This window comes from Vigna unguiculata, chromosome 8 (genome assembly GCF_037176805.1).
Source record: "Vigna unguiculata cultivar grain cowpea cultivar isolate G323 ecotype 2 chromosome 8, ASM3717680v1, whole genome shotgun sequence".
In the NCBI taxonomy this organism is placed as follows: domain Eukaryota; kingdom Viridiplantae; phylum Streptophyta; class Magnoliopsida; order Fabales; family Fabaceae; genus Vigna; species Vigna unguiculata.
In genome coordinates, this window is record NC_140799.1 from 32,658,667 (window position 1) to 32,676,304 (window position 17,638).

The 17,638-nt window shown below is 31.0% G+C and overlaps 2 protein-coding genes across 3 annotated transcripts; both read right to left on the reverse strand.

Moving 5' to 3' along the window:
• Window positions 1-6,142: 6,142 nt before the first annotated feature.
• LOC114193519 (histone H4) lies at window positions 6,143-6,729 on the reverse strand. Its single transcript, XM_028083349.2, has one exon. The coding sequence runs from the start codon at window positions 6,657-6,659 to the stop codon at window positions 6,348-6,350; it is 312 nt and encodes a 103-aa protein (XP_027939150.1). The 5' UTR covers window positions 6,660-6,729; the 3' UTR covers window positions 6,143-6,347.
• A 5,131-nt stretch (window positions 6,730-11,860) lies between these two features.
• Window positions 11,861-16,686, reverse strand: PHT4;3 (phosphate transporter 4;3). Of its 2 annotated transcripts, none has more exons than XM_028085676.2 (9): window positions 16,167-16,686; window positions 15,634-15,860; window positions 14,826-15,195; window positions 14,515-14,559; window positions 14,285-14,431; window positions 13,352-13,489; window positions 13,232-13,265; window positions 12,612-12,791; window positions 11,861-12,121 (listed from the first exon to the last, which is right to left on the reverse strand). In XM_028085676.2, the coding sequence occupies exons 1-9, from the start codon at window positions 16,551-16,553 to the stop codon at window positions 12,111-12,113; spliced, it is 1,539 nt and encodes a 512-aa protein (XP_027941477.1). In that variant the 5' UTR covers window positions 16,554-16,686; the 3' UTR covers window positions 11,861-12,110. The 2 variants fall into 2 exon arrangements, with proteins under 2 accessions (XP_027941477.1, XP_027941478.1); XM_028085677.2 differs by having other exon boundaries at window positions 11,861-12,118; window positions 16,167-16,685.
• Window positions 16,687-17,638: the final 952 nt, after the last annotated feature.

Genomic DNA, 17,638 nt, shown 5'->3' on the forward strand with positions numbered 1-17,638 from the left:
ATTTTACACGTTCAATTTTCCTCTGCAAAATATATATATATATATATATATATATATATATATTTATATTTATATTTATATTTATATTTATATTTATATTTATATTTATATTTATATTTATATTTATATTGTAGTTTTTTAGACGAGTAAAACTACCTTATAAGGTCAATGCATACCCTGTTTTTCTTGCTATGCAGTTACATTATAGTAACTGATTTTAAATTATCACACATTATCTAAATAATATTAACGAATTTTTATAGTAATTATTTTAAACAATACTTAACATGATTTATATATGATCAAATCAAAATTAAAATCAAGTAATATTTGCTTTCTACTTAAATATTTAAATTTACTTGTATTCCTTTATAAAATTGAAAAATATTCACTTTGTATCCAAATATAATTTTCCAAATTATTATTCATTAACTTTTTATTGTGGCCTACACTTTACATCTTCTAATAAAATTGATCTAAAATTCATTTATTATAAATTTATGTAAATTTTTGAATGCCTATTATCTTGAAAGATAATAAATAAATATATACATAGAATATGTTATAGCCTCAATAGCTATAAGTATATGGGTCAATATGAGTTATTGTGTATGTTGAAAGTCAAGCTGGCACATCAAACATTGGGTCATTAATTCATTGCATATGTTCTACTCTATTCCATCCAACAATATTCAAAATGATCTTAGAATATTCCTTTTATATATATGCAGTTGTTTATATCTTTCTCATAGTATAATATTTATTTATTAATATTTTTACCCAAAAAAAATGTTCTTCTAAGATAAAAAAATTGATGTTTTTTAAATATATGAACTCAATTTTTTAAATGTGAATATCAAATTGTTTAAAAGATGAATTATTATTCTTATATTTTAATTATAAATTATTTTAGATACATTTAATAGCATTCAAATTAAAGATAATATAAATATATATTGTTTACTCCGTATTTTAAAAATAAAATCATATCAATTATAAATTTTAAGAAAGGTAATATTTCAAATATTACAATAAACATAAATATAAAAATAAGGATAATTATTAATTAATATTTTACTTGATCCTTAGATATATTAAAAATCTAAATTTTAAGATTCTCATGTCTATTTAAATAAATGTAATTTTAACTTTTAATATAATTAATTAATGTTCTCTAATTATAAATACAAAATAATTATTTTTTTAAATATACATATATACTTATAATTGTTATGAATTAATAATTGTCCATTGATTTGATACATTTACTGATATGATTCATTACTCTTTATGGTAAATATTTGTATTAACTAAGTTGATTTGTTTCCTTTATGGATTACATATTGTATCTATAAATAGGACTCTTCCTATAAATAATAATACATAGATGAGTTGCTCCCTATTCTCTCATTCTCTATTCTCTCTTGTTTTTTCTCTTCTCTATTATCTGTCGTCATTCTCTATGTTATTAACTTTATTTCATAACACGTTATCAGCACGATGCTCCAACGAATTGAGGACTAGTGGAAGCTTTTTCTCTTTAATGATAGTGTTATGCGTGTCTCAATCCAGACTCTTTCTAATCCTTTCTCAATTTATAATTTTACCTTATATTCTTCCTCTCTTATGATAAGAATTGTTTGAATTTATCAATTTTCATCTGTGTCTTATTATTTTTATTATGATGGTGATTATTATTATTATTATTATTTTGATGATGATTATTATTATTAATATTATTATTTTATGTGTTAGTTCTAAACACGCGAAACGTTGCAAAATTTGGATTTGTGACCCTTGATATTGCAAGGAAGAATTCCTTATATTGGATTTTAAATGTTGAAATACATTTAAAATACAATGGATATTGGGATACCATTAAATAAAGAAATAAAGCATCTAAGCAACTAATTTGCTCATGCGACAAAAATATTGTGAAAAAGGATTCACAAATATTATGAATTTATTTCATGCCTATGTATGGCTGGCTGGACAAAGCAATAAAGCTTTTGATGAAAAATCATGAGATCCGCCTAATTTGCTCCATTCCCAGAAGTGAATGCAGCAATCAATATTATGAATTTATTTCATGCCTTTGTATGGCTGAACAAAGCAATGAGCTTTTGATAAAAAATCATGAAACCTGTCCAAATTGGTTCTGCTCCATTCCCAGAAGTGAATGCAGCAACAATTTGCTTATGAAGATGGTGATTCTGATTATGGCCATATGGATGCTACTCATCTTGATATTGTTATTTTCTTTGCTAAAGAAAATGGAAGCATTGATCACCTCATTGATTATGAGAGTGTTACAAAAAAAAATCTCATATTGAAATTTACGTTTATATAAAAAAACGAATGTTTGCACTAGTATCAAATGTGTCTTATTGATAGTGCAACAACTTATACAATTCTCAAGAGTAATAAATTTTTCTCTTGTTTGATAATGTGAGACATCGATGTTAGTATTATTTATAGTACTACAAATATATTTGAAGACTCTAGAAGAGCTATTATACTTCTACCAAGAAGTTGAATAGAAACTTATTAAGTTTCAATGATATTTGTCTAAATGGATATTATATTGAGACAAACAATGAAAAAGATATGAAATATCTTTATATCTCTATGATTGAGTTGAAAAAGAAAGTGTGTTGGAGAAATTATCAACATTCTCTTATAGTTTGTACTACAAGTTTATTAGTACAATTGAAATGCATGTCATGGTAAACCAGAAATTTACAAATCAAAATGATTGACTTGTTTGACATGATCAGTTATTATGATGCGGAAAAAAAAGGGTTGAAAAACTCATGTGAACACGTTTGAAGCGTGGTAGACCTATTGGTTCCAAAGATAAAAACTCTTGAATGAGAAAAGGGGCTAATATGCAAAATAACCTAATCGAAAAGGTTGAAATCCCAAAAGATTCATTTGACATAATTAATGATTTGGTTCCAGAAGAACCTCAGGTACCTGAAATGGTTGAAAATGATGAGATCTCAATAAATTATGTCATGAATCATATAATATGGAACCAAAATGAAGTTAACATTGACGAAACTTTTACTTATAACATAGCGATGAATGCTATGAATGACAATGAGGATCAATAAGCAATGATCATTGAAGATTGTCGGCAAAGAAAAGATTGGCCAAAAATGAAAATATGCAAAGAAGCATAATTATATTTGTTTGCTAAACGAAAGGTTTTTGAACATATAGTTCGCACACCTAAAGTTATGAAACTCGTTGGGTACATATGGATTTTTGCGCAAAAATCAAATTAAAAATGATGAAATTGTTAGATACAAAGCATAATTGGTTGCTCAAGGTTATTCACAAAACCTTGTATTGATTAGTGAAAAAACATGTTCACTAGTATTGGATGCAACAACATTGCAATATTCGATTATCCTAGTTGCACAACAAGGTTTGCATTTACATCCAATGGATGATGTTACAACCTATTCGTACGGTTCTTTTGAGAATTATATTTATATGAAAATCCCTGAAGGATTTTATTTGCCCAACAAGACAAATTCTAAAAAGGGGTTATTCAATAAAATTGAACATGCTCTTTTATTGATTAAAGTAAGGATGTGTGTGGTATAACCATCTTATTGAGTTCTTATTAAAATAAGGATATGGAAATGATCCTTTTTGTCTTTGTATTTATATGAAAATATTAGAAAATCAATTTTTCATAATTATTGTTTATGTAGATGACATAAACATCGTTGAAACTACTAATGAGCTCACAAGGCAATTGAAAGAATTTGAGATGAATGATCTTTGAAGGACAAAGTCTTGTTTGAAATTAGAAATTGAGTATTTAAATAAAAGTATTTTTATACATCAAGAGGCTTATATGATTAAGGTGCTTAAAATGTTCTAAATGGACAAGTCATGTCCCTTATGTACTCCAATAGTTGTGAGGTCGTTAGATGTTGATAAAGACTCTTCTTAGACCTTAAGAAAATGATGAAGATCTTCTTGGTCTAGAAGCACCATATCTTAGTGTCATAGAAACACTAATGTATCTTGCGAATTATACTCGATCTAATATTGCATTTGCTATAAATTTGTTAAGCAAGATATAGTTCTTCAACTACAAGAAGAAAATGATTTGGAGTAAAACATATACTTTGTTACTTTAAGGGTACTACGAATATAAGCTTATTCCATCCAAATGATTCAGATTCAGACCAATGGGTTATGGATATGCATGTTATTTTACATATTCTTACAATGTCACAATGGTTGATCACAAACAAGATGTTTGTTCACATGTGGTAGCACAATGGTTTCATGAAGGTATATGAAACAAACCATAATAGCAACATCGTCTAATCATACAAATTACGAGGAAAGTTGTGAATATGTTTGGTTAAGGTTTATAATTCAACATGTGCAAGAAACTTGTGACTATCCCCGAGAAAGATGGAATCAACAACCATATATGAAGACAATAGTGTATTGTTCAATTGAAAGGATGATATAGATATCCAAAAATTCGTTCATCTGAAAATATGACAAGTCTATTTGTAAAGTTTTTGCCAAGAAAAACTTTTGAGTAAATGACTCACAAATTCGGACTCACCTTAATGATGTAAGTTTACATGAGGGGGAGAAATAGAATATGTAATGAACAATATTGTATTAAAGAATACAGAATGTTGTACTCTTTTTCCTTCACTAGGTTTTTTATCCCAAAGGGTTTTTTCTAGTAAGGTTTTAACGAGGCACATTCTTTATCAATGGACACTCAAGGGGGAGTGTTATGAATTAATGATTGTAATGAACAATATTGTAAGTTTACATGAGTGTTATGAATTAATGATTGTAATGAACAATATTGTTATGAATATGTAAGTTTACATGAGGGGGAGAAATAGAATATGTAATGAACAATATTGTATTAAAGAATACAGAATGTTGTACTATTTTTCCTTCACTAGGTTTTTTATCCCAAAGGGTTTTTCCTAGTAAGGTTTGAACGAGGCACATTATTTATCAATGGACACTCAAGGGGGAGTGTTATGAATTAATGATTGTACTTTGATATGATTCATTACTCTTTATGGTAAATATTTGTATTAACTAAGTTGATTTGTTTCTCTATTATCTATTATTCTCTCTATTATTCATTTTATTTCATAACAATAAAAATATATGAAGAGAATTTTTTTTTCATATTTAATAATATCAATTCTATCCTTTATAATATAATTATTTATTAAATTTTATAAAATTAACAATTATTTTTATCTATTTTCTATAAAATAATTTATTTATTTTTATCAATAATTAATTTTTCTATTTATTTTATTTTTAATAAATATAAATTATTTTATATATTAATTTTATAACATTACACTATTTTTACATACTAACATATTATAATTCATATTTAAATACGCGCTTTAATGTTAATTTCATATGCGCATAATAATTATTTGTACAGATACTACAATCAACCCAAATATTAAGACACTAAGTTTCTTCGTGTACAACAAAAGATAAAGTAAGTTTTTGATTAGACATTTATATGTAATGGGCTTCAATGATAAATCTCATAAAAATAATGTTTTAAAAATCCTCTTTTTAAATACAACTGCTTCAATATAAAAATTAAAATTGAGTATTTAAAAACCCTCAATATAATGCTATAACATAAAATTTACAAAATATGTCATTAATTAATATATTTATAATATTCTTGGTGAAAATACTTAACATTAAAATTTTCTCATTCTAACATGTATAAACTAATACCAGTAAACTACATAGTTTGTATACCAGATGACTTAATCAAGATCATATTCGTCAACAATAAACCACTCATTTTCCTTCTACCTTGTGCAAAATAAATTGAAAATTTGAACAAAATAATCTAAAAAGATAACCACCATTCCCAAAATGTTGAATCTAAAACACCATCAAATTCTCACTACCAGCTCCAAAACTACCCAAAAAACAAAACCAACTCGAAAACCAAGTTTTCAAATTCTCAGAAACAATATCTTCGCAACAAAATAAAACTATAAGAATCAACTTGCAAACTCATTTAACTCTATCTCACTTACGAGAGTCTAAAGAGCCAGTAATCAAAAAAGCATAAAACAAAAGCAGCAAAAAGTTTATAATCCAATAAATTTACTCAAAATTCTACTGATTAACTTGCAATTAAGAGGAGAATTAGAACAAACTTGATTCCATCATGCTCTACCAAGCAAAGAACAATCAAGTAATAAAACCATTACACAAAACACAAAGTCCATACATTTACAGAACAAAAGCCCACAAGACAAAACCCAACCCAGTAGGCCCAATACCAGAACCCATCAACCTCCGAATCCATAGAGGGTCCTTCCCTGTCTCTTGAGCGCGTAAACAACATCCATGGCCGTCACCGTCTTCCTCCTTGCGTGCTCAGTATACGTCACCGCATCACGAATCACATTCTCCAAGAAAATCTTGAGAACTCCGCGAGTTTCTTCGTAGATCAACCCACTGATTCTCTTCACGCCACCTCTTCTCGCCAACCTGCGAATGGCGGGCTTCGTGATACCCTGGATGTTGTCACGGAGCACCTTGCGATGCCTCTTGGCGCCTCCCTTTCCCAAACCCTTTCCACCCTTTCCACGACCAGACATTGTGTGATTAAGATTTGAATTGGGATTTTGTGAGGAGTTGAGAAATTAGGGATTTCAATTGATGAAATACAGGGGGGAGCGAACGTGGTATTTATTTGGAGCGGGAAGAGTGCGGGTATGAATCTCGAGGTGTTTCTTGCATCGTGGCCTTTCGTGGGTTTTTAATCGACGGCTTGTGTTTGTGATCCGTGGCAAGGTGTATGAGTCTATGTGGAGCGTTGATGGTAATTCTTGGACGGTTGGATTGGCTTTTCGAAAGACGCTGTGGATCGCAAGCTGCTTTACTTTACCATCTTTTAGTAGTGTGGTTAAAAAATATATATATATACATCTAAAATTTAATGATATTATTTTTTTATTAATAAAATATGTTAACTCTTTTTAAACTCTTATAAAATATTTTTCTAACGAAATTTCCACTCACAGTGAAGAATAAAGTTCTAAGAACTTATAAAATCTTCAAATTATTAAAAAATAAGTTTTAAATTATCTTCTATTAAAGAAATTTGACGACCTATATATAGTTACTTACTTAAGATCTTAAATTGAGATCTGACACCAAAGAAAAACCTGAATGCAATGTTGATAAATCTTATTATATCCTACGTGAGACAAAGATATCTACGGAAAAAACTCAAAAATATTTTTTAATTTAGTTTCAAAATTGTTGTTTTTAGTTAATGTTATCATTCCTTATTGCTAACATTTCATCTAGACTAAAACAAACAAAAAAATTAGTATATTTTCTTGATTTAAAAAATAACAAATTTATAAGTATTAGAAGCAAAAATAATAATTGACTAAAAAAATACATATTTACAAATATTTGAAAACTCAAATATTAAGTATTTTTCATTTTTAACTTGTATTTCCTTCTCTGTTTATATTTGTTTCTCTCAAGTTTCATGTATTCTAATTAAGAGAAAGTATAATAGATTTTTTTTTAAACTATACAAGTGAGACTTTTAACCCACTTAACATCATTGTTAGTCTTGTAATAAACGTACCACCAATTAATTAGGAGATGTATGCATTACTAAAATATACGAATGAATTTTATACAAATTTTTAAAAAGGATAAATTTCAATTTTAAAATTTTAAGATTAAAAACATATTTAACCTTAATTTAAATTAATTTAAATTATAATTATTTAAAGAAATCAAATGATTATTATATTAACCGTATTACATCAATTTTATTGAGTATCTACAAGTACACATGGTTGAATCACGCATAATAACTCATTACAATCTAAAATATTAATTAATCTAAATTGGTGAAATTAATTTTCTTTATCAAAATAGTGTTACCCATAACAATTGGACTATCATCTTAAACACCAAGCTTAAGAGTGGTTGTTTATCCAACAAATATGTTTGTACATCTCAAATCACGTTCATTATGTTGGACAAAAATCTTGATATAATTGAATAAGTGTAGTAAGAGATGCAAAGAAAATAAATTAAAACATAAATTATTGAAGACTAATTTGGCAAATGTTGTTATTTTTTTAGTTGTTACATTTATTAGTAATGTTTAATGACAAATTTTTTTTAATCTTTATTATTTTCGTGTAAAAAGCTTTTTTTTCTCATTTATTAGATTTATTTTTCATCTTTTGTAATATGATTTTAGTATAAATGATCATGGATCATTGTATTGTGGATAAATTGTTTGAAAGTCTTCATCTCTAAATGCAATGGACAATGTCCTTCTTCTTGGCGGTGTAGAGACTGCATTAATAATTTGTATTGCTCTAAGATATTTCTTGCAAGCTGACATAGTAATTTCACATCCTAGAAATTCTCCTACAATTGTGTTAATGATAACTCTAAGAGGTGTTTCATGATGCTTTTGGTCTTTGGCTCTCTAAGTAACCCTTCTTCTTAAACTTTCCTTTCTAGTATCTCGGTGCCTAGATGACCGAATGGGTTTGTCATCATCTCGACTTCCTCTGTCATGTTTCCTCGGACAACCTTTCTCTTTGCTCCTTATAAAATAACAAAGGTGATCACCTTGTATTAGTTCTTCAATATTGTCTTTTAGAGCAAAACAATCTTTAGTAGTATGCCCATGATTACGATGACACCTACAATGCTTTGTAGTATCTACATTGTGGGGTGTTGATTATTTTCTTGGAGTTGAGATAAGGTCGGCATTAAAGGCCTCTTCCAAGATTCAAGCCCTGCTAAAATTTAGGAGTGTATAATTATTATAACCTTGGTGTTTCAACTCCTAGAAGCATATGCTCTAATGGTATTACAAAACTTCCTCAACTCCTTCATCTGCATGAACTTAACAACTCTTGTTCTTAATTCATCCATATTCGCCACAGGCTTTTTATACAGGTTGTCCACAATAAGGTTTTGGTTTCAAAGCAATGACGAGATTATGTAATGCCACATATGGGTAGAGATTTTGTATATTCAACGCAATCTTGCCAAAATGCTCCATAAACACTTGTATCGATTCTCCTTTGTCCTACCAGATATTGACCAATGCTAAAGATGTTAAGTGGTAAGGTCTCTTGGGGGCAAACTAAACGCCAAAACGAGTAACTAGAGTCTCAAAACAATCTATGGAATTTGGTAGATGACGGGTAAACCAACTTAAATATGTCAGGAAAACTCGACAAAAATAGCACCATTTTATATGTATAATACAACTTGCATTACAAAGACATCCAAATGCTCATCTGGATCAATGTTGCCATCATAATTTCAGTAAGATTAAAGGTGGCATGAACTTCATATTCCTCAAACAACTCTAGCTTGTAAGTGTCATTGTTCACTCTCTTAAGCACTTTAAAGGGACCATCTCCTCGGGGACTAACTTTGGACTTCCTTTTCTTAGAAAATATATATTTACTTAGATAAAGCCAAACCAATCCCCTTCTTCAAAATTAACTTCCCTCCCTCCTATATTATTCTACCTTGCATACCTCTCAGTTTGTTGTTATATTTGACTTTTAACCCTCTCGTGCATTTTCTTTATAAAATCAGATTTTGCTACCCCTTCTTTGTGAACAAAGTCAAAAGATGAGGGAAGTGATAACAATACCACTAGAGTGAGAGGATTGAAGCCATAAACAGCCTCAAAAGGAAATAGCTTAGTAGTCCTATGAACTACTCTATTGTAAGCAAACTCAAAATAATTTGTTAATTCGTGTGATGTTCCCATCCCTATAAAAGTTTGAATAGTGACTGTGTTTGTTTGTGTTCCTTCCCCTTTGATAGTGTCCTTTTCACCCATTGTTCTCGACCGACGTGAGATGTCGGTGTTCCGAGTTGTTTTCCTAGTTGCCTTCGCATCCTTTGATTTTCCTCCCTCAAATTGTTTAGTTCCTTTTCGTTTTTTCTCTGCATTTCATCCAAATTGTCTTTGTATATATAACAACAACAAAACATTTGGATTTGCAGTATTAGGCTCTCTTGTCACTAGTAGTCGATCGTGCAAAGTCATGTTCCTCGTTCATACCATATATTCCAAGTACACACGATGGTATGTCCTACATCGAGTCTTGAATGATAGGGGTTGGTGTACCTGCAAATATTTTGACGCTCAAGTAAGTAAAAAGTGATATAAGTACCCGATTGTGTGTATATATATCTGAATATGTCCCTACCTGGTAGTAAGTTATGTATATATACTTTACCGTTTAGGCCCTCACCCGATTGAGCTTATCATCTCTATTTTAGAAATGTGGCCCTACTTTGGGAAAGTTTACAAACTACAATAAATATCATATTGTAACATTGTATTGAGGTGTTATCGTTCTGAACAGACTGAGATGATGTTGACTAATCTGATATGATATCTCCTTGTATATGGTGGTTGTAATAATGAACTAGGATGATCCCAACCCTATAAAGTACAAATCTCATGCAAACTTTTTTTAAAATTGTTCATGTTTCTCGATATATTAAGAGTGAATTAAATTATGAGGTACTTTTTTAATAAGTCGCTATATTTTTTGGATATATTGAAAATAAAATAAAAAAATATTCATTATATATTAGTCTTCTCCGAATATTGAGCTCTTGTTATCACCGCTATTATGATCCAATAACTCGTACTTTTTGCAAGATATAATCATTTCAATATCTGAATTTGTCTAATAGTAATATAACAAGAAGTTTGTTACGTAGAAAAGATCACAATTTCTATAAAAGAACAAAACATACCAAACTTGATTATTTTATAATAAATAAAAACTCAAGAATTTTAATTTTACATAATTATAATTATAGAATGCGTATTTCAAACTATCGATTTGTCATTATTTTATAATGGTCATTCTGCTGGAAAACATTCGACCATATTGTAATTTACATACTCTGAACGTGTTTGATACTATTTTTTTTTTTAGAATGTGTAACTCAAATTTATGCAAATGATGTTTATTTAATATAATTATTAAATTTACATTCAAGAATGTATTTCACCATTGTTTTGGAGCACCAGTAACCCAATTATTTATATTCCGTAAGGCGAAATTTATATAGCATTTCCAAAATATATGGAGAATTACAAAATTATATTTTTCTCTATTACATAGGCTTTTGGAGTGCATAGAGAAATGTATGGGGTGCGGGACAGAAATGTAAATTTGAGTCATTTGTGGAAGAGTTCATATAACCGTAGGTGGGAAATCACATGCTTTTTATTTCTTAAAGGATTGATTTTAGTCTTTTTCATCTTTCTGAAGTAACCGCTAAATATTAAATGTTTTTTTAATAGAAAAAACCTATATTGAATGGAAGTATTAAATGTATCCCATGAAAATGCTTAGTTCAGGAATTAAAGTAGTTTACTACATTAAATATTTAGCAAAAATATTGTTCAATTACTTAAACATAAGAAAACGGGATTTGTAGATACGACTTTTTGTTGTGTAATTTCATTTATTTTATAGATTAAAAGATATTTTAAAGTTATTATTATTATTTTACTAAGTAGTTAAATTTGCAATTTATAAAAAATTGAAACAAATAATGCTGTTAGGGTTTCTTGCCCATTAAGAGACAAAGGGGGATTTTTTTTTTTTGAAGTACTAAGAATTGAAATAGAGAAATAATAGTGTTATAAACTACTAGTGTCTATAAATGTGTATGTGCTATAATTTTGTTTGATTAATTGAAAAATTAGACAAACAAACAGAGGCTTAGGGAGTGCAAAGCACCAAAATGGACTCCATGATGAGCAAAATCAGAAAATAAACCTTATTACTTTGTTTTTTTTCTTCTCTTTTTCTAAATTCATTCTCGGAACACAAACTATACATGAATCATTTTAGACTATGTAAATGGTAAGTATCTATTTTACACCTCACAAGTTTGATAGTCAGCACATATAACCATCTCTGTCATTCTTCGGTTATCTCCTTTGGCGTGACTCCTTTGGCATACAAGAAATTGAACTGTACAAGATACAGTAACTTCCAGCACTCTTAGGCAACTGCTATGAGAGTTTGATATACATCTTATCAGCAATTTACAAATTAACAAGAGTTTTGCATTTACTATAAAAAAACTAGAATTCAAAAAATCATTTTGACACACAAAAGAATACTCTGTAAAATACAACATTCATATGGAATTAAAGAGAGAACATATTCACTGAGGGAGGATTTCTTTATTATAAGTGAGCAGAATAAATCTTTAACCATTTAAGTCATGTAGATGATACAAATTAAATGTAGCGTAAAAGGCCACATTTGTTAGTGGTTTAATCTTGACGATTTATGTTAGATCCAATATTTTTTTTCTCAAACAATAAAATACTATTTACTTTATATCCTCCCTATATTCGATTTAGTTTTCGGGACGGACAAGACTACACAGAGGATGTACCAGTGTCCACAGTCCACAAAAGCAACACTAGTATGGCAGGAAAAAGTTCTAAACATATATGCAAGTTGAAAAGCAAATCTACGTATATTTATACTCACCAGGATCGTCAAAATTTACTCTTTCTCCAGTAGAGAATAGGCAGTAGAAAATAGCAGCAAGAAAATAAAGGACCGATGTAAGCAACAGAAATCCTTGGAAGGAACCGACTAGCTCAACAAAAAACCCAGCTCCAACTGTTCCTATTATAGCAGCAAATGTTCCAGCAGTATTTGATATTCCTACAGCAAGAAACCAAGAGGTCTTCATTATAAGAAATCTAATTGTAAATCACACAGATTTTGCACATAATTCACCCTACTTTCTCCATATATATTAAAAGACCACTTCCTAGCATTAAAATTCCTTTGTTAAAAGTCAAAGTCCAATCTATCCAATACCAGGTCTTGCATCCATCCAAGCAACATGAAACTTTCATGAAGTGCATCTACAGTACAGCTTGGCCAATTATAGTTCAATAGATTAAATAAATAGCACAAGAAAATTTCTTCAGTAAATTCCTTTACTAGTTAAATAATACCTTTTACAATACATCACTTATAAAGATAACCCAATACAGGCTCCAAAAGATTTCAAATGTAATTACCGGTAAAAATGTGCTACTAATTTTATTGAAGTACCAAAACATATATTATACATTTACCACAAGATGAAAGCATACCATGCAAAACACCAGAGTACTGTGGTGCAATCTCCTGACAAAGGAAACAAACATTATATTAGAGAGAGAGGACTTCTAACAAAAAAAAGAAAAAGTTTTTACATGACATAAAATAGAAACCTGAAGGTTCACAAGAAAGCCAGAGTGACTGAAAGATTTCAGGCCAAAAGCTAAAGTAAGCCAAGCAGAACCAACTGAGGGGCTTTTTGCTGTCGCCAAGCCAATGAGGCAGAGTCCAGGACCAACAAAACCAATGGTCTGCAGTGAATGTGCACAAAAAGCATTACCATGTAAACTAGTACATAGTGAGAACAACAAAATTCAAACTAGGATATGATTAGAGAAAATTAAGATAACTACAATAAGAAGACAATCAAAGCTTTTTCCCACTAAATGGGGTCAACTACATTAATCAAATGACACCACTGGGCACCATCCAAAACAAAAAACTTAAAAATTAGATGATCATGAATTTCAAATACATTTGATAGGACCCAGCAATAAGAAAGAATAAAAAACTATGAGATTCAGATGAAAAACTGAAATAACAAAGGATAATTCCCCCTTTCTCTCTCCATTCATCAATCGACACCTGTCCTATATGTTCTGCCTCCAACAGCAAGGACAAAATGGTACTTAACTGCATACTTCTCAATGATCTTACGCTTTAAAAGATCCAAAGACAAAAAAACTAAAAATTGAAAGGTTGAAAAATAAGATATTGGAAGAAATTCAGATAGGGTCAGCCTGGAATGATTTATGCATAATGTCCAAATAATCATTCACTGTGATTATTCTGTTTCAATTCCTAAATGGCCACTTGGGTTGGCCTATCTCAAATTCTCCCGAAAATCCAGGAGCAATTTGTAATGAGTCATGACATTAATACAATAGCGAAATATAGTTTTTAACTAAATTAGAAATAGAAAGTTGTTACCGATAATTCACAATTCATCTGCAATCTACAAGAAGGCATAAATGTAAAGTCTATCCTTGTAGAAATGTAATATGTCCTATGTCTCTTCTCTCTTTATAATGTGCAATGCAACGTACCTGCATAATCTTCCGAGTCAAAGTGACACTCGTACCACTTTGTATCATCATATCCGACCACAAACCAGCTAGGTAATTCATGATAGCCATCACAGCCCATGGAACTGCACTAAACCATGCCGCATGCCTGAGATCCACACGGTATACCTACAATGTAAAACCATTTATACATGAGTGTTTGATTTCTAAATATTTTTACTACTCACGAAACTAAATAAGACAAAACTTACTGAGCTGAAGTATATGGGCATCCAGGAAAGAACAATAAAAAAACCCTGTGAATAGGAAAACGTATCAAAAGGGGAAAAAATAAGAATATGCATGAACAATAACAACAATGTTGCATGATGTGGGCTCCTGAGCGACATGATGTGGCTAGGCTGGGAACAGAAGGTTAGGATTGCCACATGGAAATTGCAACAAGATGTGTGATTCGAATTGCAACATGATAAATGACAATTTGCCATCAAACATGACAATTAGCAATTCCAATTAAGAGCACCAGTAACAACTAAACAAATGCTGGAGTAGGAAACATTACCCAACTGTGCATGGCATTTGCAATGATCAGAGACCATGTTGGCAGCTTTGAAAGCAAGCGCCTGAAAGGAGGGACCACTTTAACTTTTTTAGACTTAGATGTCTCCACTGGAAAAGACGTCTGCCTTCTATTCAATATATACTCCAGCTCATATTTTGATATTTGAGGACTCCGGTCAGGAGTGCTAGACGTTGCTGACAACCACACCAACACCCAAAGAAACCCCGACAGTCCAAAAATTACAAAGGGACCAAATATACCACCTTGCGACATGAGAATGGGAGAAAGTGTGAGCCCTATTGCACATCCAAGCTGAAACCCAGCCATTGAGATTCCGACAGCCCTTGATCGTTCTGTTTGTGGAAACCATCTTAAACAAAGAACCAAAACCAATCATTATAAATATTAAGCCTTTCCCAACAAGCTCATGTTAGACATCAAATATCAAGCCTTTCTCACTCCAGCAACTTCATAGTTCACACAATCACGACAAAGAGACAAGCAAAGCCCCTTTCATGTCATGACAAAAGATAAAAACTCGTAAGTCATAACATAACCATAGTATTAGAACATTATAACTACCACCTCAACGAAAATTGTGCAGCCCAAGGCATAAAACGAGCGCTGTATTTGGTTTCAGTTTCACAGTCCCGTACTCAAACTCATGTTTGGTGCGCTGAATTATGCAATTTACACTAATCTTTACTACAAACATGTCTTTTGAGGAAAAAAAAAACTGTCCAAACATTAATCACTTCACTTCAGACACAACATTGACCAAAATCAAGTTTGTAAAGAGTCACCTTACCGTGCAACCATGTTATTCATGGAAGGAAGAGCGACTCCTTCAGCAGCGCCAAGCATAGCACGAACGACTAGGAGAGCCAAGAGAGATGTCTGAGCAGCCCAAGGCGTAAGAAAAGTAGCAAGTGACCACAACGCCACTCCCCAAGCCATTACCACTTTGCCACCGTAGTTATCCACCAACATCCCTCCAACTATAGGAGAAGCAAGATACCCCCACAGAAAAGACGACTACATCACCACAAACCAACCCCACAATAAAATCAGAATAAAGTGTTACTCTGCAAACAAATCACACAAACTCAAAAAATGTCTATCGATTTTAATAGATTTTAATATAGTGGGTGGAATAATAAACCCCACAAACAACCAACTTCACTAAAATATAATCTAAGACATGACTCCGATATCTATGCCAAGGATTATTTACAGTCAGTTGAGAGTCTAAAGACTTGCATGTCCATAAAATTTATAACATCAAGAACCGAAAATAGAAATACATCAGAGTCAATTCTTCAAACAGTTGGTATGCAGAACCTGGACGATTCCGGCGAAGGCGCGGCTCCACCCGTTGGCAAGGGACAATGGCACGATGGCCACGGACATGACGACGCGATCGGCGTTGCAGAGGGCGAGGGCGAGGGCCAGCATGGACACCACTTTGACTCTCTCTGAAGTGATGAACTCTGCGAAACTCGGCTGTGGCTGTTGGCTCTCCTCGGAGCTCGAGCTGAAGTGAGCGTCGTTGGAGGAAACACGAAGACGGGGAAGGGAACGGAGTGAGTGTGAAACTTCGACGAAGTTGAATTCCGTTTTCTTGAAGTAAGGTTTGGGAAAGTGGACCGCCGCCACTCTAGCTCGGCGCGTTTGGGGCAACGAGAAGGGTTTGGCGGCGGAAGCAATGGCGGAGGACAGCGCAGCCATGGCCGCGGACGGTGGAAGGTTTCAGTGTGTAACAGAACTGAGTTGGTTGGTGCGGTGGTTCACAATTACGCTAATGGCCTTCGTTTGATCATTTTTTTAAGTGTCAGTTTGAAGAATATTGAACTACCACTCACTTCACTTAATAGTAAATAAGTATTGAACTCGTTTACCTTTAAAGGGTACAACCGTCCACGTAATAATCCTTACGCAAAGCATTTATCTATCCTAGTTCTCATAAATAACACTATTTTTTATCTCCATTTAATTAATATGTAAATTTAAGTCTTATTAGTTTCGATCATTTTCAACAGTAATAATTAGAACATGTTCATATATATATATAGAGAGAGAGAGTGAGAGAGAGAATTTAGACAAGAAAAACATAAAAAATATGCAAATATGAAATACAAATTATTAACCCTAATATTTATTTAGGTAATATTTTTAATTCGGAAAAATGGATGAAATAAGAAGGTCAAACAAAATAATAGTAGCTGCAGTAATTTATAAAAAGAATAAGAAAAATTTAACTATTTTTGTTGGATTTCATGATATAAATTTTTAGATTTCGTGTTGAAAATTATGTCAGACCCACATTAAACGTCGTGATAATCTCTCTTACGTAGCACTAGAAAATTTTCAACTTAATGATTAGATTAAATATTAGTGTGTGTTGTGGGTTAACAATTATTTGTATTAAATTTGAGGAGTTTTTTTTTTATGTCTTATTTGATATAGTTAAGTTGTGAATATTTAAGATTAATATATGTAGTATTGAATTTAAAGAACCAAACACAGTATAATCAAATATTATACACAATAAGACTATGTAAAGTTTATATTACATAAAATTATAATGTGTAAAATTAATTTAAATTCCGTTGTAGTGAAGAACACCAATTCCTAATATAATTAGGAACACATTTACCATTTTTAGTAAAAGAATCTATTCAATTGTTGTCTAAATCCAACTCAGTTAATTTTTTTTATTACACCTTAATTCCTTCTCCGACAAATACAAAGGGGAGCTTGCCCGTTATATTTTGTTTGGCACCGAAACAGAAACAAAAACTATGTAAAAGAAA

Coding starts and splice junctions, on each gene's coding strand:
- LOC114193519 (XM_028083349.2), bottom strand. CDS start 6,659: ATGTCTGGTCGTGGAAAGGGTGGAAAGGGTTTGGGAAAGGGAGGCGCC.